The sequence below is a fragment of the Myotis yumanensis genome, unplaced genomic scaffold (genome assembly GCF_028538775.1).
Source record: "Myotis yumanensis isolate MYYU_CA2020_CCGP unplaced genomic scaffold, mMyoYum1.0.hap1 SCAF_1, whole genome shotgun sequence".
Taxonomy (NCBI): Eukaryota; Metazoa; Chordata; class Mammalia; order Chiroptera; family Vespertilionidae; genus Myotis; species Myotis yumanensis.
The window spans coordinates 112,751,288-112,777,364 of NW_027223752.1; the positions used below are offsets into that span (position 1 = coordinate 112,751,288).

Consider the following 26,077-nt stretch of genomic DNA (forward strand, 5'->3'; position numbering starts at 1 on the left):
AACCAAACTAGTATGTTTCTTGGCCTTTGTACATATTGATCTTCTTTCCCCTTCCAGAGCAGCATTCATTACATTTCATAAGTGCTTTGTATGGAATTTCAAAGTTCAGTGTGACCTCTCTACTGGGACATTATCAGGCACAGATGCCTGAAGGGCTTTTGGCAATCAGTGGCTTAGTATCCGTGATTTGGTTTAAGTCACCCCTCCAAGGACCATATGAAAGCAGTCTTACAGGATCCTAATCATATTCTTGGGAATTATTTTATTTTCCAACTTATTATAGTAGTTTAGAGGATTTTGTGTTTCACTAAACCAATTCCTCATTTCCTTCTTTTGTTAATCTTGGCCACTAACCTTCTCCCTACTTTATTACTCATTTTTTAGGGACCTGACTATTCAGTAACACTAGAAAAATCACATCTGAAGCCAAGTTTATAAAAGGAAAAGGAAGAAATGTGTGTTCTCTGAACTTCCTTTGTTTATATGATCTGTTTATATGTTTAGGTTAGGTAGTCCAGCTGTCTCCCCATATTTCTAAAATAACTAGATATCTGGGAAACACCCAAAGAGGGTAGTGTTGTCCTAATGAATTAAAAGACCCTTAATCTGTCCACTTCTTTTGAGGTGTGGGAGTGATGCTGAGTATTGAGTTTCTTCAAAGGCCATCCTATATAATAAAGAGGTAATATGCAAATTGACCCTCACACCCTTGCATCACAAGATAGCCACCCCCACGTCATCACAAGATGGCCGGCAGGGGAGGGCAGTTGGGGGCGATTGGGCCAGCAGGGGAGCAGTTAGGTGTCAATCAGGCTGGCAGGGGAGCGGTTAGGTGTCAATCAGGCCAGCAAGGAAGTAGTTAGGGGGCAATCAGGCTGGCAGACAGAAGCATTAGGGGCGATCAGGCAGGCAGGCGAGTGGTTAGGAGCCAGTAGTCCTGGATTGTGAGAGGGGTCCCAGATTGGAAAGGGTGCAGGCTGGGCTGAGGGATACCTCCACCCACCATGCACGAATTTCATGCACCTGGCCTCTAGTATATTTATAAGGAGACTTTTAGAAAGAAGCCAGTAAAATGAGTCCTTTTAAGGTTTGGGGGTATATATCTGACTATTTGAATGTTTGCTCTTGGTATACAGTTTGACTGTATGCCATCTAATTGATAGTTTTCTTTTGGTAAGATAAATATTGGTTTAAGGTTATATTAGTAGTCTTTAAAGCCTGGGCTCTAATCTGGCCTGTGTATAATGTGAATAAAATTTAAGTACACTTGTGTCAGGATTATTCTAGAATGGATTTTTGCAGGATTTGTTATAGCCCCCTGTAAGCTCTCTATCTTGAGGAATTGAAAAGGACTAGCAAGCATCCATGCACATGAAAGAAACTCTTTACTGCGTTGCCGAAGAGAAGTTCCTCTCTATGCCTTCCATGCTTTACCCACTATAATGGGTAGAAGGTAAACAGAGATGCAGTTTTTTCACATTAAACTATTTATTGAACTTGGTCTGCTAAATAAATTTAGAAGTAAAAATGAGAAAATAAAAATAAGAAGTAAATCATTCATTTGGAAGTAAATTTATTGAATAGTTAGAATAGGGTGTCCATGTCATCTGCATTTTCTTATTTCCACCTCAATAGGATGAATTCTAGATCTATTTAGGCTGCTGTGCTTTCCTTTTGATTGCTAGTTCACAGGGTATCTTTGGCAGCCGCACCTGAAATAACTATGGAAGGAGCTCCCAAGTGAACTCCTAATTTGCATCTCAGTTCTCCCAGTTGATTGCAGCACTATTTCTTGCATGGTTTTCAGTTCCACTTATGTGACTAATGTTTGGGGTCACTTTTTGATTGTTTTGTTTGAATATCACTTTCATTATGAATGGAAGGCTGCTGCTTTTAGCAGTGTGGAGTAAAGCTCTGGGTGGTAAGCACTGAAGGGAAAAAACACATTTTTGTAGTGCGTGGGAACCCTAATCAGAGTATGCCAGATGACCAAGGCCAGTTTGCCATATGCATGCGTGCAGGCAAGGACACAACCGTATTATTAGGTGAAAGGCCCCTTTGCCCTACACCTGTGGGAGGGCAATGACTCAGTAGTAGCAATATACGTACTGCGCAAATGCACCCTTATGTAACCTGTTTATGTTAATGTAGCACTAGCGTCACTAAGGGGCATGAGGCCTCTTTTGTTTGAGTATATAACACTAATTGGCAGGAGTCTCTTTTGTTTGAGTATGTATAAGCTGCCACTAACCAGCCTGTGCTTACTTTTGTGGGGCTATTTTGAAGAACTCCTTTGTCTGATGGCTCCTTCTGTAGCAATGGCTACTTGGTCTACATTAAAGTTTCTCTTATATATACCTACACCTTCTCATGTCTCCACCTAATACCCAGCATCCAAGGAGCTGTGCTCCCACATATGCTAAATGAAATTACTCTCTTTGTCCCTATCCCTTATCTTCTCAGTCTGATAACCTCAAGTTTTAGTGATTTATTTGTTTTCTTCAAGTTAGCTTAGTTTCCTGTACCCAGATATATCTATTTTTGTTATTCATCATAGTGATGTAGAGTATATTTCTGACCTAGAAGTATGGTTTCTTTAACTGAACCGCATCATTATGCCTTCTATCCTCCACTTCCTTGGCATTATTTCCTTTTAGCGGGCCCAGTTTGTCATCATTTAATCTAAGGATAATTTATTTGGGACTGAGAACTGGTAAAGCTGTAATAATAATACCTTTCTTTATATAATAACTAGAGGCCCGATGCACGAAATTCGTGCAAGAGTAGGCCTTCCTTCTTCCAGGCTGCCAGCACCAGCTTCCCTCTGGCCACCGGCAGGCACCAGGATCTCAGCTTTCCTCGCAGCCTCCACTTCGTCCGGAAGAACGTCCGGTCTAATTAATATATTACGCTTTTATTATAGATACTCAAAGCACTTACTGTCTATTTGCCTTTCTCTGTTTAGGAAGCACTTTCAGTTTAATCCTTTACAATAATCCTGTGCGTAGGTCAGTAATTTTGTCTAAGATAATGAGATGGTATCTCAAAGAGGTTGAATAACTTGCTCAGGGTTGCAGTACTGCTTAACAATTTCTACAGGAAATGAAGAATGCTTTTAAAGATATTCTGAATAAATAAAAAAGGAATTTTCCATACTGTGTCTGGGTTGTAAAAAAATCTAACTATTTTAAGTCTGTTTAGTTGATTAAGACCAGAATTGAAAGCCCATTTTTTTAAACATATTTTTATATATTTCAGAAAGGAAGGGAGAGGGAGAGAGAGAAACATCAGTGATGAGGGAGAATCATTGATCAGCTGCCTTCTGCATGCCCCCCACTGGGGATCGAGCCCACAAACCAGGCATGTGCCCTTGAGCAGAATTGAACCTGGGACCCTTCAGTCTGCAGGCTGAGGCTCTGTCCACTGAAAGCCCATTCTTTAACTATAGAGTTTAAATTGATGTGTCCGAGTCAAGAAGATAAATAATCAGGTCAGTTTCTATTCTGCTGCTGATGTGATAAAGTTAAGGAAGGCTAGCTCTTAAATTAGTGAAACTTGAACTGGAAGTAATTAAGCCATTAATTATTTTTTATTCTTTCTTTCTGTTGAAGTAATTAAGCCATTAATTATTTTTTATTCTTTCTTTCTGTTAGAGAGATGGAAACTTTGATGACTAGTTCCACGCTGCCTTCCCTTTATGCAGAGGAAGATGGCTCCAAGGAGAATAGTGATCTGGCTACAACCCGGTAAGCAGCTGCATTGGGACACAGTGCCTCTGCCTAGGCTTCAAAACAAAGCTTCTGACAAAGTATAGGTGCTAAAGAGGCAGTTTATATCATAAGAATAGAAGGTAGGTTGTTGGACTTTGCAGAGAGAACTATTATAATCTGCATTCAACTGTCACTTGCAGTGCTCTGGCTCCTGTGAACAGTAATATGTGGGGTCTAGCAAACATCAGCAACTCACGGTTAAGAGAATTACATAGTCAGCTTTAAGGAAATATCTATCGCAGGATTAGCTCTGAAAATGAAATGCATCTTCTGTTTGAATTGCCACAGATATCAAAACAGTTGTCCCCCAGAGGTCTGATTTTTTTTTAAGATCATATTTTTTAAAATATGGTTCTTTCTTCAAAGTACCTTGGAGCTGTAGCTGACTTCTTTTCTTTTTTATTCTCCTACTAGAGGCCTGGTGCACGAAAATTCGTGCACTTGAGGGGGGGGCAGTGGGGACAGTCCCTCAGCCCGGCCTGCACCCTCTCACAATCCAGGACCCCTCAGGTAGAGTACCTAGGCCTTGCCTGAGATCAGGGGCTTTCTTTCCCCTGGCTGCAGGCAGCTGGCCCCACTCCTGCCGCTGCTACTGCTTGCCATCTGTGCAGCGCTGCCTCTCTCTCCCCTGCCACTGGTGACCTCCCTCTGCAGGCAACAGGCGTGGGGTGCAATGGCTTGACTGGCCTGGGCCTCCCTCTGCAGGGTGATTCCTGGCTGGACACACACCTGCCACAGAGTTGCCGCCAGTGGCCTGGGCCTCCCTCTTTCTTTGCTGGGGAACGGGGCCAGCCCTGTGAGGGGCCATCAGACTACCTGCTTGCCCCTATCCACTGGCCTGCCTACCTGATCGCCCGTAACCACTTGCCTGCCTGCCTGATCACCCCTAACTGCTAGTCTGCCTACCTGATCACCCCTAACCACTCTGCCAGCCTGCTTAATCACCCCTAACCGCTTGCTTGGGGTCTTGGTGGTTCTGGTCTCTGGTCGTTCCAGTTGTTACACTTGTTATATAGGATATCATTAACTTTGCTATGTTCGCACAGATAAGTAAAGGGATATAGAAAAGGGCTAGAGAACTATGGACTTGGGCAGCAGAGTGGTGATTACAGAAATGGAGGGGGATGGATGGAGGTGAAAGAGGGCATAGAGAGTGTTTAAGCATTAGCCAGTGACAGCGATGGGAGCTGTGAAAGAATTCACAACTAAGAGAAGAGATGCAGAGATGAAATTTATTTTACTTTCTAAGGGAGGAAAGGGCCAGTGTATTGCTAGTCAATACAGGGCAGGGAACAAAGAGGGGCTTCTGCTTTTAAAGAGCAAGCAATTGCAGTTGCTAAGCGACAAGGAAGGAAGGCGGATTTTGTTGAAGGTGAGCAGATACCAGGGGGTTGTCTTGAAAAGTTAGTTTGTTTGCTTTCCAGGAGACAGTCCAGCAGATGTCCTAAGGAGGTGTCTTATCAGTATTTTTCCCAATAAAACAAGCTCAGAGCAAAAGTTATGAAGAGTTCAAAAGAGGCTTGTTTGAATTTTCTACTAAGTAGAGACTCCTTGGTGAGAACTACCCCTGAGAAGTTAAAACAGCAGGGAGGAGAGGGATGCCAGAATGTATCTTGAGAGTAGGTTATCTTGTCCCACAGTTTGAACAGAGGAGCTGTTTGAATCAGAGGAGCCAACAGTCTTAGGGTTTAATTACCAGGTGCTTCTCATAAATTGTGAAAGGCCTCTGAGAATAGGGAAAGAAAGCTAGGAGATACTTAAGATGTAGAATGGAGAGAACTTAATGGGTTTCAAAGGTGATGGAAAATTTTTAATATTTTTTTAAAGGGCTATACTTGAAACCCATAAAAATCTGTTACACTTTAACTTTTATGTTTTCTATTTAGAAATTATTTGCCAAAGAAGAAATATATTCACTAATAGATTGAAGTGCTAGCTAATCCCCAAAATGAATTATTTTAATATTAGCTAGAGCTCTTTAAAATAGAGTACACTTTGTAATTCTGTTTCCTTTCTTAAAATTTATTTTCTACCTCATTAATATCTGCCTCTCACTTTACTATATTCAGTCTTGTTCTCCAAGACTTTGCTAAAGTCTGCCTATTGCTACATCCAATTCATTCAATAAAAACTTTTCTGGGTGTCTACTATGTACATACACTGTTCTAGGTACCATATATTACTAGTAAGCAATGATCAAAACAGACATAAATCCCAGCCCCTGTAGAGCTCAAATCCTACCAGGGAAGTCAGACAAAGAAAACAGGATAAATAAGTAAAATACATACTATGTTGATAAGAACTATAAATTAAAATAACTATAGATTTGAGATAATAACTATGGATTAAAAGAACTATAGGTCACTTTTAGATAGGATGGCCCAGAAAGACTTTAATGAGAAAATGACTTTAATAAAGGCCTGAAGAAAGGAAGGTAACTAGCCTGCAGTTATTCTAGGTAGAGGGAGGAATGAATACCAAAGGTAGATGTGTTTCTGCCTTTTAGAAATAGCCAAGAGGCCAGTGTGGCTGGAGCAAAGTATGTGAGGGAAAGAGGAGTAATTGAGGACTACATCACTGCTTCTCAAACTGTAATGTACATATGCATTGCCTACAGAGTTTATTAAAATGTAGGTTCTGGAGTCAGTATGAGAGATTCTACATTTAATGAGCTTCCAGGTAATGGCTGTGCTACTGGTGTGAGGCCCATACTTGAGCAGCAAGGAACTAGATCTTCTAGAACAGTGGTTCTCAACCTTGGCTGCACATTAGAATCACCTGGGAATCTTTTTAAAATCCTGATTTCTGGGCCTCATCCTCCGGAAATTCTGTTTCTTTGTTACTAATGTTGTGGCCCCACCTCATAACAAAAAAACAGAATTTCCGGAGGATGAGGCCCAGAAATCAGGATTTTAAAAAGATTCCCAGGTGATTCTAATGTGCAGCCAAGGGTGAGAACCACTGTTCTAGGATCTTAAAGGTCAAAGTGAGCACTTAAACTGTTACTCTGAGATGGGAAAGCATTGGAGGATTTTGAGCAGTATGATATGATCTGACTTATTTTTTTTATAAGATCCCTGTTATGTTGAGTATAAAATGAAGGGAGCAGGGGTTGAAGCAAGAGACCAGTTAGGCTCCTAAAATAATTCAGGTGAGAGATGGTGACTTAAAGAAAATCACTAGTGACTTTGACAAGAGTATTTTTGGTGGAATTATGGGTCAAAAACCTCACAGGAGTGGGTTTCAAAGATAATGGGAATGGGGAGTAGTAAGAAGTATAGAATTCTAAATATATTTTGAAGGTAAAGAAAACAGGATTTCTCTGAAAGACCCGATAAGCTATATGAAGGGAGAAAAAAACGTCAAAGACAACTCCAAGATTTTGGCCTAACAGATTAAAGGGATGGAATTAACTTAGATGGGTAAACTAAGAAGGTATGGGAGGGAACTTTAGGAGCTCAGTTTTGGAGATTTTAAACTTGTATTAGATATCCATGCAGAGAAGTCAAATTGTCAGCTTGATAATCAGGTTCTGAAGTTGGAGGAGGTCTAGACTCGAAAGAAAAACTTGACAGTCATCAGTATACATATAGCTAACATTTTCTTTTAATATATTTTTTATTGATTAAGATATTACATGTGTCCTTATACCCACGTTACCCCCTACCCCCACCCCCGCTATCCGTGTCCATTGGCTAGACCTACATGCTTGCATGTAAGTCCTTTGGTTGATCTTTCCCCCTTACCCCCACCCTCCCCTACCTTCCCTCCAAGGCCTGACAGTCCAATCAATGCCTCTCCGTCTCTGGATCAGTCCTTGTTCATCAGTTTATGATGTTCATTATATTCCACAAATGTGTGAGATCATGTGGTATTTATCCTTCTCTGACTGGCTTATTTCACTTAGCATAATGCTCTCTAGTTCCATCCATGGTGTGGCAAATGGTAAGAGTTTCTTTTTCTTCTTCCTCTTCTTAAAGAATACCTTTCAGCATTTCATATAATGCTGGTTTGGTGGTGATGAACTCCTTTAGCTTCTTCTTATCTGTGAAGCTCTTTATCTGACCTTCAATTCTGAATGATAGCTTTGCTGGATAAAGTAATCTCGGTTGTAGGTTCTTGGCATTCATCACTTTGAATATTTCTTGCCACTCTCTTCTGGCCTGCATGGTTTCTGTTGAGAAATCAGCTGACAGTCGTATGGGTACTCCCTTGTAGGTAACAGACTTTTTTTCTCTTGCTGCTTTTAAGATTCTCTCTTTGTCTTTTGCTCTTGGCATTTTAATTATGATGTGTCTTGGTGTGGTCCTCTTTGGATTCCTTTTGTTTGAGGTTCTCTGTGCTTCCTGGACTTGTAAGTCTATTTCTTTCACCAGGTAGGGGGAGTTTTCTGTCATTATTTCTTCAAATAGGTTTTCAATATCTTGCCCTCTCTCTTCTTCTGGTACCCCTATAATTCTGATGTTGGTACGCTTGAAGCTGTCCCAGAGGCTCCTTACACTATCTTGGTATTTTTGGATTCTTTTTTCATTTTGCTTTTCTGGTTGGGTGTTTTTTGCTTCTTCGTATTTCAAATCTTTGACTTGATTCTTGTGATCCTCTGGTCTGCTGTTGGGAGTCTGTATAATATTCTTTATTTCAGTCAGTGTATGCTTAATTTCTAGTTGGTCCTTTATCACAACATCGAGGGTCTCATTAGATTTCTTGAGGATCTCACTACATTTATCGGTGGTTTCCATAAAATTCTTGAAAAATCTTAGAACCGTGGTTTTGAACTCTATATCCAGTTGTTTGCTGTCCTCCATTTCTGTCATTTGTGACCTGTTTCTTTGTCTTCGCATTTTGTCTGCTTCCCTGTGTTGGTAGAGTGGTTTTGTGTGCTAGGTGTCCTACAGGGCCCTGTGGCTCAGCCTCCCCAGTTACCTGAGGTGGACACTCATGGTGCACCCCCCTGTGGGCTTTGTGCGCAGTCTTGTTGTAGTTATGCCTTGGTTGTTTTAGGTGTCACTGGGAAGAATTGACCTCCAGGCCAATTGGCAGTGAGAATCAGCTGTGTCTGCAGTGGGAGAACTTCTGTGCTGAAGACACCCTTATGGGGCAAGACTTGCTTCAGTGGGGCTTTGGTGCTCACTGAGTCTGCCCCCTGAGTGTGTTCCTTATGAATCTGAGGAGTTATAATCTGGGTGGTCCCACTCTGACCACTGGGTACACTGGCTCTTGGATCTAAGGAGGTGCTAATTAAGCCTCTTCCTGAGGTTACCCAGCAGGAGCTACGAAGAGATATGCAGATTCCCCTTCCTTTTTTGGGGGTTTGGGGGTGCCCAGATGAGGCCCAGCTGTGAAGCAATGCAAGCTGCTGTGGGGCCTTGGGCCTTCTCTTGGAAGTTCTGAGTCTGTCTGGCCCAGCTGCAATTTGTTAGGTAATTGTCAGTTTGCAAAGGACCCGGGCATTCATATGCAAAAGGTTTGCAGCAGCCTGGAAGGGGCGGGGTCTCGGAATCAACAGGGCGGAGCAAGCCGCTATGGCTGATTCTCAGCCCTGCCCTAAGGGGCAGCAAGTCTCAGTGTCCTGGTAATTGCTGCTAGCACCTCTGAGGGAAAGCCGCCCTCAAGTTCCGAGTTCTGCCTGCTGCGAGACAGTCCAGTTTCTCCCCTGTATGAGCCCTGGGACCCCAGAGATTTCCCGGAACCGGAGTTCAAAGCAGTCGGAACCGGAGTTCAAAGCAGTCGGGAGCTTGTGACCCCCTCCGGATTCAAAAAGACAGCCGTGTCCTCAGGTGCCCGCCCCTTTCCACGGGCACAGGAGCCTCCGTACCTCTGCACTTCACTTTCGTAGTTCCTCTGAGTCTGTGTGCTCTTCTCTTTCCTTCTAGTTGTAGAATTTCCACTCAGCCAGCCTTCCTGTGGTTCTAGATGATGACCGTTCTGTCTTTTAGTTGTATTTTTGAAGTTGTTGTTGGAGGCAGCAATTTCCGGTGTTTTTCTATGCCGCCATCTTGAGTTCCCCATATAGCTAACATTTAAAGCCATGAGACTGGATGAGATCACTGAAGATATGAGCATTGTATGCATAGAAAAGAGAAAATGCCTAAGCTCTGGGATACTTAAGCATTTAGAAGTCTGGCAGAAGAGGAAGAGTCAGCAAAGATTAAGGGGGTAGCTAAAAGAGTAGCAGAAAAAAAACAGAGATCTGGGGGAGGGGAGGGTCCTGGAAATCACATAAAAATTGAGGGGACTGGGTCAACCGGTCAAATACTTCTGGAAGGTCAGGTAAGATGAGGACTGAGGACTGAGAAATGACATTGGATTAAGTGTGGAGGTCATTAGTGACCTTGACAAGAGTTGTAAGCACTGTCTCCTTTTGGTTGGTTTTAAGAGAGAATGAAAGGAGAGAAATTGAAGGCAATAAGTATAAACAATTCTTTCCAATGAAGTCAATAATATAAACAATTCTATAAAAGGAAAAGAGAATAATAAAGTAGGATGAAGAGAATGTTTGTGTGTGTGTGTGTTGTTTTAAAATAAGAGTAATAATGCCACATTTGTGTGCTGGTTAAGCCAATCCATTACAGAGGAAAGAATTGGTGGTGCCAGAAAGGGCAGAATGCTGAAAACATGTCTTGGAATAGGTAGGCTAGGCAGTGTGAGATTGTTCAAAGTACACCAGATGTTTGAGGCCAAGGCCAATTTACCAGACACAAGTACAAAAGCAAGGATACAGTGATCTTACTACACTACGCAGGTGTGCCCTTCTTTGACCGAAGTTTTGCACACTCCCACCCCCCAGCACAGGCCCTCACCATTTGGCAAGAAGCCTCTTTTGTTTAAGTTAGTATAAAAGTATGTTATTGACCAGCCAGTGAATGGCTGCTTGGTATGGCTCCTGTGTTTGCTACTGTATTAGTAAGGGCTGCTACTTTGTGCTACTTTGAAGACTGCTTTGAAGGACTGCTCTATGTAATGGCTCCTTGTTAGCTATGGCTACATAGTCTACAATAAACTCTCTCTTATAGGCTTGCGACTGCTCATATCATCTCAGTCTAATACCCGGTGTCCATAAAGGTCCAGTTCCTGGCAGGAAAGTATTTATACACCCCACAGGGATCTGGGACACAAACAGAAGAGCTGTTGGCTTTAGCTAAGAACATGGACAATTCATTCATAGAAAAGAAAGAGCCCTTTTTTCTCTTTTTTTGTTTTTTCAGTCTTTATCCAGCTTGTTATCTCCAAAGCAATTGATACCTTTTACTTCTCCCTTCTACTTCATGTTTATTTCAGTCAGGGATTCATAGGATTGTTATTCTTTCTCAAATGCAGTTCTAATGTTTTACTGAAATAAGAATGTGCAAGAGTTAGTAACCTTTAAATTGATGGCACTGTTGAAATGAGAATGACACGAAGAGAAAAGCTGCCTAAGATATTCCAAAATGATTGAAGTATTGGAAAACAAAGCTCAAGATCAAACTGTATCTCTGTTGAAAGGGTCAGAAAAGTATAAATTCTTTCATTTTTCAGAACAATGTGCATCTGCTTTCATTCATTTCTAAGTCTACTGTAATCTGTTTTTTTATTTCCAACGTTTCATTAAAACTACTTCGTAAAATTGCCAGCAAATTTTAAGTCTTCAGATTTAACAGATACTTTCTAGCCTACCATACGTAACATCTGCAACGTTTTACTTGATTAATAACCACTTCTTTTTTGTAATTTATTGTGGGTTTTCTCTTTTTCATTTTGTTTTGTTTTGTCTTATTTTTTTTCATTTTTGAACTTATTTTAGCTGTGCCATTTTCTTTCTTTTTCTTATTAATTTTTTATTCTTGAAAGTATTACATATGTCTCCTTTTTCCCCCATTAACCTCTTCCAGCACACTCCCACCCCCCCAGCACAGGCCCTCACCCCTTATTGTCTGTGTCGGCTGATTATGCTTATTATATGCATGCATATAAGTCCTTTGGTTGATCTCTTAGCACCCCTTCCACCCTCCCCTGCCTTCCCTCTGAGGTTTGACAGTCCGTTTGATACTTCTGTGTCTCTGGATCTATTTTTGTTCATTGGTTTATGTTGTTCATTATATTCCACAAATGAGTGAGTTCATGTGATACTTATCTTTCTCGGACTGGCTTATTTCGATTAGCATAATTCTCTCTAGGTCCGTCTATGCTGTTGCAAATGGTAAGAGTTCCTTCTTTTTCACAGCAGCATAGTATTCCATTGTGTAGATGTACCACAGTTTTTTGGTTTTCTTTTTTAATATTACATGCAATAAACATTAATATTTCAACAAAAACGATTTTAAATATAATGTTACATGCAGTAAATATTAATATTTCAACAAAAACAATTTTAAATATAATGTTACAGGCAATAAACATTAATATTTCAAAAAATTATTTTAAATATAATAATATTACATGCAATAAACATTAATATTTCAAGAAAAATGGTTTTAAATATGTTACATGCAATAAATATTAATATTTCAAGAAAAACAATTTTAAATATAATAATGTTACATGCAATAAACATTAATATTTCAAGAAAAAAGATTTTAAATCATACTGTTATGAGACAGATCTGATAATAATACTACCAAAACTGTACTAACATAGTATAATATCACAAAAGTTACAGGAAATACTAAAAATCTGCAAATAACAAGATTACTGCTATTGTACACTAACATATTTTTTTTCTCTGCCTCTATTTTTGTTCATCAATTTATATTGTTCATTATATTCCACAAATGAGTGAAATCATGGGATATTTATCTTTCCCTGACTGGCTTATTTCGCTTAGCTTAATATTCTCCAGGTCCATCCATGTTGTTACAAACAGTAAGAGTTCTTTCTTTTTTATAGCAGCATAGAATTCCATTGTATAGATGTACCAGAGTTTTTTAATCCACTCATCTGCTGATGGGCATTTAGGCTGTTTCCAAATCTTAGCTATTGTAAATTGTGCTGCTATGAACATAGGGGTGCATATATCCTTTCTGGTTGGTATTTCTGATTTCTAGGGATATAGTCCTAGAAGTAGGATTACTGGGTGAAATGGGAGTTCCATTTTTAATTTTTTAAGAAAACGCCATACTGTTTTCCACAGTGGTTGCACCAGTCTGCATTCCACCAGCAGTTCAAGAGGGTTCCTTTTTCTCTGCATCCTTGCCAGCACTTACCATTTGATGATTTGTTGATCATAGCCATTCTGACAAGTGTGAGATGGCACCTCATTGTCATTTTGATTTGCATCTCTCAGATACTGTATTTGAGTATGTTTTCTTATGTCTCTTGGCCTTCTGTATGTCCTCTTTCGAAAAGTGTCTATTTAAGTCCTTTGCCCATTTTTTGATTGGATTGTTTATCTTCCTTTTGTTAAGTTGTAGGAGCTCCCTGTAAATTTTGGAGATTACTAGTAAAGCCTTATCAGAGATAACATTGGCAAGTATGTTCTCCCATGTAGTGGGCTTTCTTGTAGTTTTGTTGATGGTTTCTTTTTCTGTGCAGAAGCTTTTTATTTTGATGTAGTCCCATTTGTTCATTTTCTCTTTAGTTTCCATTGCCCTAGGACAGTGATGGTGAACCTATGACACGTGTGTCAGAGGTGACACGCGAACTCATTTTTTTGGTTGATTTTTCTTTGTTAAATGGCATTTAAATATATAAAATAAATGTCAAAAATATAAGTCTTTGTTTTACTATGGTTGCAAATATCAAAAAATTTCTATATGTGACACGACACCAGAGTTAAGTTAGGGTTTTTCAAAATGCTGACACGCCGAGCTCAAAAGGTTCGCCATCAGTGCCCTACGATTGATCAATAAACATACTGTTATGAGACCGATCTGATATTTTGCTATCTATGGATTCTTTTAAGATTTTTATGGTTTCTCATCTTATGTTTAAGTCTTCATCCATTTTTAGTATATTTTTGTGTATGGTGTAAGTTGGTGGTCTAGTTTCATTTTTTTGCATGTATCCATCCAATTTTCCCAGCACCATTTCTTGAAGAGACTGTCTTGATTCCATTATATGCTCTTGACCCCTTTGTCAAATATAAATTGAGCAATTTCTAGGTTCTCTGTTCTGTTCCATTGGTCTGTATGTCTGTTCCTGTACCAGTACCAGGCAGTTTGAAAATAGTGGCTTTGTAATATAACTTGATATCTGGTATTGTCATACCTCCAACTTTTTCTTCTTTCTCAGGATTGCTGCGGCTATTCAGGATCTTTTTTTATTCCATACTAGAGGCCCGGTGCATGAAATTTTTGCACTGGGTGGGGGGTCCTCAGCGCAGCCTGCACCCTCTCGCAGTCCAGGACCCCTGATGTCCTACAGGGAGCAGACCTAAACTGGCAGTCAGACATCCCTCTTGCAGTCCCGGAGCCTTCGCTTCTTACTGCCTGCCTGCTCGCTGCTCCTTAGCATTGCCGCAGAGGCGGGAGAGGCTCCCACCACCGCCACTGTGCTTACCAGCCATGAGCCCAGCTTCTGGCTGAACAGCACTCCCCCTTTGGGAGCGCAGTGACTACCAGGGGGCAGCTTCTGTGTTGAGCGTCTGCCCCCTGGGGGTCAGTGCGCATCATAGCAACCGGTCATTCTGGTCATTCCGCCATAAAGGTCACTTAGGCTTTTATTATGTAGATAAATTGTTGGAGAGTTTGTTCTAGGTCTGTGAAATATGTCATTGATATTTGAATGGGGATTGAATTGAATCTAGAGATTGCTTTGGATAGTATGGACATTTTAATGATGTTCATTTTACCAATCCATGAACACAGTATAGTCTTCCACTGGTGTATATATTCCTCTATCTCTTTTTTTCAAAGTCCTATAGTTTTTCAAATACAGGTCTTTTACTCCTTAGTTAAGTTTATTCCTATATATCTTAATTTTTTTTGGCAATAGTAAATGAGATTTTTTTTTAGTTTGTCTGTGAGTTCATTATTGATGTATAAAAATGCCACATGTTTCTGGGTGTTAATTTTGTATCCTTCTAAATTACTGAATTCCTTTATTAAATCTAGTAGTTATTTTTTATGGAGTCTTTAAGGTTTTCTATGTACAATACCATGTCATCTGGAAATAATGATATTTTACTTCTTTTTTTCCAATTTGGATACCTTTTATTTCTTCTTGTTCGATCACTATAGCGAGCGCTTCCAATACTATGTTGAACAGGAATAGTGAAAGTGGGCATCCCTGTCTTGTTCCTGTTCTTAGGGGAAATGGTTTTAGTTTTTGCCCATTGAGTATGATGTTTGCTATAGGTTTTTCATATAAGGCTATCATTATGTTGAGATATGATCCCTATATTCCCACTTTGATGAGAGTTTTTATCAAGAAAGGGTGTTAGACGCCCTACCCGGTTTGGCTAAGTGGATAGAGCATCGGCCTGCGGACTGAAGGGTCCCAGGTTCGATTCCGGTCAAGGGCATGTACCTTGGTTGTGGGCATATCCCCAGTGGGGGGTGTGCAGGAGGCAGCTTATCGATGTTTCTCTCTCATCGATGTCTCAAACTCTCTATCCCTCTCCCTTCCTCTCTGTAAAAAGAAAATCAATAAAATATATTTTTTAAAAAGGGTGTTAGATTTTGTCAAATACTTTTTCTGCATCAATTGATATGATTATATGATTTTTGGCTCAATTATCTCTCAATTGGGTTATATGATGTATCACATTTATTGATTTGCGGATATTGTACCAGCCTTGCAACACCAGAATAAATCTCACTTGGTCATGGTATATGATCTTTTTTATTTAATCTTGGATGCAGTTTGCTAATATTTTCTTGAGGATTTTAGCATCTATGTTCATCAAGGATATTGGCCTGTAATTCTCTTTCTAGTGTCTTTATCTGATTTGGGAATTAGGGTAATGCTGGCTTTATAAAAAGAGCTTGGAAGTTTTCCTTCCTCTTGAGTTTTTTGGAATATTCTGAGAAGGGCCGGTGTTATTTCTTTGAATGTTTGGTAAAACTCCCCTGTGAAGCCATCTGGGCCAGGGTTTTTGTTTGTTGGAAGTTTTTTTATTACTGCTTCAGTTCATCGATGGTTATCATACTATTCAGGTTTTCTGATTCTTCCTAATAGAATTTTGGAAGATTGTATTTTTCTGGGAATATGTCCATTTCTTCTAGGTTGTCAAGTTTGTTGGAATAGAGTTGTTCATAGTATTTTTTACAATCCTTTGTATGTCTGTGGGGTCGGTTGTTACTTCTGCTCTTTCAGTTCTGATTTTGTTTATTTGGGTCCTCTCTCTCTGTTTCTTGGTGAGCCTGGCTAGAGGTTCATCAATCTTGTTTATCCTTTCAAAGAACCAGCTCTTGGTTCTATTGATTTTTTTGTATTGTTTTTTTGTTTATTTTGTTTTGTTTTGTTTTTGTTTTATTTTATTTATTTTTTTGGTCTCTATGTCATTCATTTCTGCTCTGATTTTTATTATTTACTTCCTTCTACTTACTCGAACAGGAGTGGTGAAAGTGGCCATCCATGTATCATTCCAGGCTTTTCCCGTTGCTCTCTTTCTAGTTCTTTAAGTTGTAGGGTTAGATAACTTACTCCAGTTTTTCTTATTTTTTTAAATATATTTTATTGACTTTTTACAGAGAGGAAGGGAGAGGGATAGAGAGTTAGAAACATCGATGAGAAAGAAACATCAATCAGCTGCCTCCTGCACCCCTTCCTACTGGGGATGTGCCCACAACCAAGGTACATGCCCTTTTCCGGAATCGAACCTGGGACCCTTCAGTCTGCAGGCTGATGCTCTATCCACTGAGCCAAACCAGTTAGGGCAGTTTTTCTTATTTTTTGAGGTAGACCTGTAGTAGTGTGAACTTCCCTCTCACGACTGCTTTCACTGTGTCCCATAGATTTTTGATTGTTGTGTTTTCATCTTCATTTTTTTCCAGAATGTTTTTTATTTCTTCTTTGATCTCTTTGGTAACCCATTCATTGTTTAATAACATGCCATTTAGCCTCCATGTCTTTGATTGTTTTTTATTGCTTTTTTGGTAGTAGATTTCCAATTTTAGGCCATTATGTTCTGAGAATATGCTTGATATGATTTCAGTCTTCTTGAATTTGTAGAGACTTGACCTGTGTCTTAATATATGGTCTGTCTTTTAAAATGTCCCATGTGCACTTGTGGAGAATGTATATTCTGTAGCTTTGGGTTGAAATGTTCTGAATATGTCAATTAGTTCCATCTGATTTAGTGAGTCGTTTAGGATTGCTGTTTCTTTGCTGAATTTTTGTCTAGGGGAATAATCCACTGATATCAGTGAGGTATTAAAGTCCCCTACTATGATTGTATTGCTGTCGATCTCTCCTTTGATATCTTCCATAAGTTTTTTTCTGTATTTAGGTGCTCCTGTATTGGGTGTATATATGTTTACCAGAGTTATAGCCTCTGTTGAATCGATCCCTTTACTATTATGAAGTAGTCTTCCTTATCTCTTGTTATGGCATTCACTTTGAGGTCTATTTTGTCGGATATAAGTATTGCTACCCCAGCTTTTTTTTCATTTCCATTTGCCTGAAAAATTTTTTTCCATCCCTTCACTTTCAGTCTGTGTGAATCCTTTGTTCTGAGGCAGGTCTCTTATAGTCAGCATTTATATGGGTCCTGTTTTCTTATCCACTCAGCTACCCTATGTCTTTTGATTGGAGCATTTTATTCATTTACGTTTAAGGTTATTATTGACTAGAGGCCCGGTGCACAAAAATTTGTGCACTTGGGGGTGGGGGGTCCCTTAGCCCGGCCTGTGCCCTCTCTAGGTCTGGGACCCCTCGTGGGATGACCACCTGCTGGCTTAGGCCTGCTCCCCGGGGGATTGGGCCTAAGATGGCAATCAGACATCCCTCTGGCAGCCCGGCAGCCCTCAGGGGATGTCCAATTGCCAGCGGGGAGCAGGCCTAAGCTGCATTCGGACATCCTTAGCACTGCTGAGGAGGCAGGAGAGGCTCCCACCACCACCGCTCTACTGGCAGCCATCAGCCTGGCTTGTGGCTGAGCAGAGCTCCCCCATGTGGGAGCGCACTGATCACCAGAAGGCAGCTCCTGCATTGAGCGTCTGCCCCCTGGTGGTCAGTGTGTGTCATAGTGACCAGTTATTCCCAGTCTTTCTGCTGTTAGGGTCAGTTTGCATATTACCCTTTTACTATATAGGATAGAGGTCTGGTGCACGAGTGGGGGCCAGCTGGATTGCTCTGAAGGGTGTCCCGGATCAGGGTGGGGGTCCCGCTGGGGTGCCTGGCAAGCCTGGGTGAGGGGCTGATGGCTGTTTGCAGCTGGTCACACCCCCTTCAGGGTGGGGGTCCCCACTGGGGTGCTTGGCCAGTCTGGGTGAGGGGCTGATGGCTGTTTTCAGGCTGGCCACACCCCCTTTAGGGTGGGGGTCCCCACTGGGGTGCCTGGCCAGTCTGGGTGAGGGGCTGAGGGCCATTTTCAGGCTGGCCAGCGACGGAAGCTCCCAGCCTCTACTTTTTTTCTTTCTTTTTTTATTCTGAGATTTATTTACCTTCTATAATTGAAACATTGTTGCCATCACTGGCGCTCCCAGCTCTGAGGCCTCGGCTGGCTGAAAGCAGGTATCTGGGGTTTGTTTAGCTTCTATAATTGAAACATTGTCGCTTTTGGAGCTCAGAGCTGGGCCGCGGCAGGCGGGGAACCTTGGCTTCCTCCATCACTGGAGCAAGCAAACCTCCTGCTCGCTTCAGCTGCATGACTGCCAGCCGCCATCTTTGTTGGCAGTTAATTTGCATATTGCCCTGATTAGCCAATGGGAAGTGTAGCGGAGGTACGATTAATTACCCTTTTGTCTTTTATTAGATAGGATAGGTACTTGTTTGTCACCATTTTTATTCTTTATGCCTATGCTCTGTCTTCCCTTTCTATTTCTTTTTTGAGCAGTTCCTTTAGCATTTCTTGCATTGCTGCCTTGGCCTCTGTGACAGTATTCTGTTCTAAGTCTCTTAATGCCCTCTCTAGATTTTCTCAGCTCTTCTAACACTTGCTCCTAAAATAGTATTGTTCCATCAGAGACATTTCTTCTCACTCTCTTTCTGAAAATGTGTAATACTTCCTATTTCTATGGGTTGATGCCTCTCAAGTCCATCTCCTGCCTTTTCTTCATTTCTTATCACTCAGGGTATGTTTCCAGTTGTCTGTGGGACAGCTCCATTTAATTATGCCTTAAGAGTTTCAAACTTACCATTTTCTCTTAAGTCTTCTTTCTTATACACACACACTGCAGTTGTTACCCTGGATCATAGTATGTAATCACACAGTCTGGAAACCTCAGAATTAACTTTGGCTCTTCTCTTTCCTTCCCTATATTCAGTCATTAAGTTCTCTTCATTTTACCTCTTAAGTATCTCCTAGCTTTCATTCCCCTATTCTCTATCCTGCCTTTCCTTATCTCTCACTTAGTCAATTGTAGTAACCTCCTGATAAGGTTCCCTTTCTCCTGTTATATCATGTTCTTTCTGCTTATAATGACACTAGAGGCCTGATGCACGAAATTCATGCATGGGTAGGGTCCCTAGGCCTGGCCTATTATCAGGCCAATCTGTGGGGCGAGCGGCGGAGCAATTGGGGGCTCCCACTGGCACCTGCCTTGGCCAGCCTGGCAGCACCCACTCACCAGCCCCGGCCCCCACTGCCGCCTCTGGTCGTCTCCCTCTGCAGGGCAACTGGTGGGGCAATCGAGGGGGCCCCCCGCTGGCACCCACTTTGGCTGGCTTGGGGCCTGTGGGCTGCTGGCAGCTCCCTTGTTGAGCATCTGCCTCCTGGTGGTCAGTACACGTCATAGGGAGCAGTCATTCTGGCGTTTGGTCAATTTGCATATTAGACTTTTATAGGATTGTTTACCTGATGAATGCCTATTCATCTTTCAAAACATCCACACATATAAAATTCATCATACCCTCTTATCGTGCCTTTACAGCACATTTTACAAACCTGTACTTCAATACTTATGTTACCAGTACATTGTAATTACATGCCTATAACCCTATAAAATATACACATTCTTCCAGAATAATGACTGAATATTACTTTCTTATACATCTTCCTTCACCTCTCCCACTCCTCCCCCCAGAAAACCTCAAACTCGTGTCATGTGGTATCAATCTTTTCTTTCATTCCTTTATCCACATGAGATAGGGTAAGTCAGTCTTAAGACCCAGCCATCATTTGTATCTTCTTGTAAGATCTGGTTTGCTGACTCATCTGGAACAAATAATGGGAACAGAAAAGAATTATATCTGCCTGATTCATTAACATTTATACCTGAACTTACTGAACTTGATAATATTATTTTTAAATGGTCTGGTTGTCAATAAATACTTTAATCTAAGAAGCAGTAGCCTTTGGAATGTACTATAAAATATATTTTATGCCCTTCGAGAACTCTCTCTCTTGTGCTGGGGGCAAACTTCTTCTATAGTTCCCATTCCTATTATCCTTTTCCGTTAATAGTATTTTCCCTTTACATTGGAGATACATGAAAGATAGCATATAAAAGTCAGGCTCTGTTGCATGCTCAGAACTAAATTATGAAGTATGTATGTTGAGGGGAGAGGTAATATTTGGGGGAAAGATTATAGCTGTTTTTAGTAGATGTCTTCATAGAACTGACATGGTTCCTGATCAAGCACTGAAACCATTTTTAAAATGCTCTATAACTGCTATAAATACTGTTTACATTTATACAGAATGAGGTGGGGGAATTAATTCAAGGACTGACCTATGCTTTTGCTGGCAGGGATATTTGTCTTGAACCTTGATAAATAGGAGTGTTCAATGCTGTTGATACTGAACTGTTACACTTCTGTCTGTTATTTTTCAGGCTAAGCCACCCAGATATTCCATTTAATACTGGAGCCACATCATCTACCAACAATCCAGAATTTGTGGAGGGTCTCTCCCAAGATCAGTTGCTTCAGAATGAGCCTTCAAACACAGCAGAAGGCAGTGAACAGAGGCATGAAGATGAGGTAAGCTGAAGTATGTACTGTTACTGGTCTCTGAAGCTTCTAAAGAAGCATACAGTAGGTGTCCATCATCTGGCTTTCTTGCATCCTGCAGAATTTTCTGTTTTATATTTCTTGTTTTACATAGAATCATATTAATGGTTTTAATTACATAAAAACAGGTAAACTCTTTTTTCCCCTAAGAAATTTATACCTACATCAAATTAGATTTTCAGCAAATGCTTGTTAAATGAGTGAATGCATTATTTAATTAAACACGTAATTAATGAGAAGCCTACATGCCCATGTCCAAGACCACACACTGCTCCCCAAGCCCTGCACAATGGAGTCATAGGTGTATAAAGGATTCACACCACTTACCAATCATTCTTCCTTTCATCGGAAACATCTTTTATTCACACAGAGGTGGCACATGGGCCTGCGTAGCCATGCCCTTATTGAACTCTCAGTGTTACTTGCAAATGATTGATTACATTGCCTATGTTTTAAGGCACTCTTTTTAGCCATAAAAGAGTACCACCATTAATCTTTATTGTTTTTCTCATTTTAAAACAGCTGACTTTTTATGTTGGCATTCCTAAAGGTTTTGATGAATGCTTAAAGCTTCTCAAACATCTTAAACTCCTTAGTATCTTTAATGTTACGAGGATTAAAAAACAACAACTGATACCAAATATACCATTTGCCTGGTATTGAGTTATTGTACAATTTTATAAGTATTTGGAGGAATATAATAATGTAATTAACATTTAGGTGTTTTTGTCCTATTTTGTTTATCTTTCTCTTCTCTGAAATAAGAATTTTTGTATCCATAAAACATTATTAACTGATAAGCTATATGTATTTGTAAAATTATGAAGCAAAAATAAGTCTCTTGCATTTAATTTAAAAGGACAAGGAAAGGGGCTGTTGTAAAACTTCAGTCGTACCTCAGTCCTTTTGTTATACATTTTTTAGAGGTAATTTAATCTTTAGATTTCACTAATAATATACAAAGACCCCTGACTTTATGAAATAAACATCTTAAGGAAGAAGTAATCAAGCCAAAAAACTAGTCTTCATTTTGAATATATTATATTTACTGAAATTTTTCTAACACTTAGACATTAATTTAAACATCTGTATGCTATCTTCTGTGGGAAATAAACTGATCTTTGAGAGGTATCAATGAGAAACACCCTTCATGAATAATTTTTTTAATATGTTTTTATTGATTTTTTTTTTTAGAGAAAGAGGAAGGGAGAGGGAGAGAGAAACATTAATCAGTTGCCTTCCACACACACACCGACTGGGGATCAAACCCACAACCTGGATATGAACCCTAACCAGGAATCAAACCAGTGATCTTTTGGTGCACAGGATGATGCTCAACTGACTGATCCACACTGACCAGGACTTCATGAATAATATTTTTTTAAGATATATTTTATTGATTTTTTACAGAGAGGAGGGGAGAGGGCTAGAGAGTAGAAACATCGATGAGAGAGAAACATCGATCAGCTGCCTCCTGCACACTCCCTACTGGGGATGTGCCCGCAACCAAGGTACATGCCCTTGACTGGAATCGAACCTGGGACCCTTCAGTCCACAGGCCAACGCTCTATCCACTGAGCCAAACCGGTTAGGGCCATGAATAATATTTTATCCCTGTGCTAAAGCTTGTCTCTTTGTTTGCTCACTGCATCTTACATTTTGTTCCGATCTACTGTGACAATGTCTGCTTCTCTGGCACAGTGCTGTTTATATGCTGCATTTCTCGTGTTGAACATTCCCTGTTGAGAGTCAGGACTTGTTAAGTGCACATAAAAGCCAAACCTTGAGTGATCATGACACCCCTTATTCTCATCTCTTAAGATTAGCACTACAATATGCCCTTTAGTGCAACAGTTTGTAGTGTGGTACATAAATGGGTCTACAAGTGATCTACCTGGAGTCCCCTCTTGAAAACTACATTGAAGTTATTTGTACCTATGACAGATACAAAGAGCTTTGAATATTTAGGGTCTTAATGGCAAGAAAATGCAACTCTTTTGTTGTGTTATTTGGAGACACTTTTGTTGTTTATATAATTTGGTTTTGGATTTTATTTTATCTTGTGTTGTAGCAAAGAAGTAAACGAGGAGGGTGGTCCAAAGGAAGAAAGAGGAAGAAACCTCTTAGAGACAGCAATGCACCCAAATCCCCCCTTACAGGATATGTTCGATTCATGAATGAACGTCGAGAACAGCTTCGAGCAAAGAGACCAGAAGTTCCATTTCCAGAAATCACAAGAATGTTAGGCAATGAATGGAGTAAACTACCTCCTGAGGAAAAGCAGGTAATTTTTTCCTATTCCTGATCTTTAACTTAGTTTTGCTTATATTTCAAAAATAATCTCTGTCAGAAAAGCAAATAGACTGGACAGCTGATTCTTCAATTTTGTCATGTGCCTAGCAGGGTCCTTCATAGCTTTCTTCTACAACACATTAGTTTTTATACTCTTTGAGGATCTGCTGCAGGGTGTGAGCAGGAGGGGCTCTCAACCAAAGCAGCTGCACTGGTGTTTGATTAATATGCTGAGAGTTCACATAAGATTTTTGTAGTTGTTCAATATTAAGAAATTTATCAGCATAATTTACTCCACTAAATTCAATGAAAAGTCATGAGTTAAATGAGAAAAGGTAATTTGATATAATTCTGATCACATAATATTTTTGTTTAAAAGGTCTTACTGCTCTGATACAATTTGTAAACTAGAGTTTAAAAATAGGCATATTTAACCTATTATGAAAAATAAAGCAATTCTTGAATTCTTCCTCTTTGAAAACAAAAATTAACCCTATTATCAAACTGAAACAAATTCATTTGTTAGAGATATTTGAGAGGAATGGAGGACAAAATAGCCATGCACTGGCGGAAATGTCCCAAATGCGGAGTGATGGTTGTGCAAGTGGCTTTGGGTTAAGAAGTTCCTGGCATTCTCAGAATCTGAAACATACTTGTATTTTTTTTTACTTTTATTTTATTGTTCAAAGTATTACAAATAGTAGTACATATGTCTACGTTTTTTCCCCATTGACCTTCCCCCAGCCTCCCATAGCCCCCGGCACATGCCCTCACCACCACCACCCCCCCCTCCGCCCCAGTGTCTTGTGTCCATTGGTTATGCTTATATGCATGCATACAAGTCCTTCGGTTGATCTCTTACTCCCCCCGCCCCCCAACACTCCCTAGCCTTCATGCTGTACTTTGACAGTCTGTTTGATGCTTTTCTGCCTTGCCGGAAGCCAGTCCATCCTTGCTGCTTGACACAGTCGCTGCAGGAAAGAAACATCTGCACAGCATATGTTTCAATGGACCTGGCATATATAGCATACTGTTCTTAATATGTTTGCTCCCTTTAGCGCCATGTGTTTTAACCAAGGTCACCTCTCTGAGAAAGGTTGTTTCCCCAGGTGGGGATCTTTCCCTGAGGTTAGGGAGGGGATACAACCCCTTAATTAAGTGCCAGGCGGGTAGTTAAGCTACATAATCTTTACTCCCTGGAATGGAGATAAGAAACGCCCTAACCTTTGTAATAGAAATTGACAGGATTAAAATCGGCTGGTATAAATACAGATGTAACAAGACAATAAACATCAGATCATCACCAGATCCTCATCAGCTCCTCATCAGATCCTCATCAGATCCTAACCAGAACCTAGCCAGAGAACATGGCAAAAGATCCTGGACAGAACCTGGCTACTGAACTTCACTGGAGAACCTAGACAGAACATGGCAAAAGAACATGGATAGAACCTGGCTAAAGAACCTGGTGACTGAACCTAGCTGGAGAACCTAGCGAGAGAACATGGCACCAGAACTTGGTTGGAGATCCTGACCAGAACTTGGTTGGAGTTCCTAACCAGAACTTCGCTGGAGATCCTGACCAGAACCTCGCTGGAGATCCTGGAGGGAGAACCTCGCTATGCTGATGAACTGAAACCAGTTTCCATGTCATTCATTCTTCGCCGACTCCGTCCACACCTTTGGGGACCCCTGGACCCGCTGGGATTGGACCCCAGCATCTGGCGCCCGAACAGGGACCCCTAGGTAAGCCCCCCCACACTCGGGACGGATACGACTCCACCGTAGAAAGAGGGTGGATAGTCTTCGCCGACTCCGTCCACACCTTTGGGAACCCCTGGAACAGGATTCCCCTAGGTAAGCCCCCCCATTGAGAACCCCCACACTCGGGACGGATAGGACTCCACCAGGGTGCTACAGACCCCCCTATAGAGGATAAGTAGGGTAAGAAGGTGGATAGTAAAGAACTTAGATTGAGAAGATGTGCCATACTGAGTCTAAAGAAAAAAGACTCTGTATTGATCTTTTAACACATATGCTTGCTAGCAGAGGAGTTAAGGTTACTCCCAGTCAGATGGAATGTTTTATACAAGAAGTATATCCATGCTTTTCTGAGGAAGGAAAGGTGCCGGAAAGGTAAATGTAGAGGCATGGGAGAAGATAGGCCCAAGGAGCCTTATCCTTAACCCCACTGTAGCCTTTTCACCCCGGAAAAGTGCAGGATTGGAAAGCTCTCCCTGGGGTGATAGATCAGGACTCAGGTAATAGCGGAAAGCGCCAATCCTACTCTTAAAATGGATACAAGAGAGCATTTAGGGTTTTTCTTTGTAATGCCTGCTTTGGATTGAGTAAATGCATTACATGCGTCACCACAATGGACCCAGAGAAGCTCCTTGTCTCATCATTCCAAAGACTTAGAGTTGCCCCGATGACAGAAAAGCGGAAAAAAGAAGAAAAGAAAGGCTATGCAAGGGACTGAGGTGCCAACATGGGGTCAGCTGAAGAAGTTAACAACTGAGGCCCAACAGATGGTAGAAAAGCAAGAAGTGGAAGCTACTCTCTCAGCCAAGTCTGAGGACTCTGAGTAAATCAGCAAAAGAAACTTTCATTTAGCAGAAACTCACTTATTTCGTCAAATGGAAAGACTTACTTACAGGAGCCTGGAAGGGACCTGATGTACTTTTAACCTGGGGGAGAGGAGATGCTTGTATATTTCCACAGGATGCAGACTCACCTGTGTGGATTCCAGACCGTCTAATCCGACCTTATACCACACCACCCTCCGTCTCCTCCTCATCCTCCTCCTCCTGGTATCATCCATATTGGCCAACCCAGAGGACACAGCTGACTCTGCCCTGATGGACCCTTTGATGCAGCCCTTCAACTCGCTGACGCTTCGGGAAGCCTGTCGCCAATGACACTGCCCGCTAGCCAGATCAACAAGGACAACCAAACCACCGACTTGAGGACAGCTGAAATCCCTT

General features: G+C 40.9%; 1 protein-coding gene across 2 annotated transcripts in view; it reads left to right on the forward strand.

Annotated features, from left to right (window-relative positions):
• The window catches only part of HMG20A (high mobility group 20A), a 140,929-nt gene that overhangs the window by 51,545 nt on the left and 63,307 nt on the right, over positions 1–26,077 (forward strand). For both annotated transcript variants that reach the window (XM_070429847.1, XM_070429839.1), the window contains exons 2-4: positions 3,654–3,746; positions 20,624–20,771; positions 22,873–23,085. In XM_070429847.1, coding sequence (XP_070285948.1) covers positions 3,658–3,746; positions 20,624–20,771; positions 22,873–23,085 — 450 coding nt within the window. In that variant the 5' untranslated portion in view covers positions 3,654–3,657. The remainder of the gene's footprint in view (positions 1–3,653; positions 3,747–20,623; positions 20,772–22,872; positions 23,086–26,077) is intronic.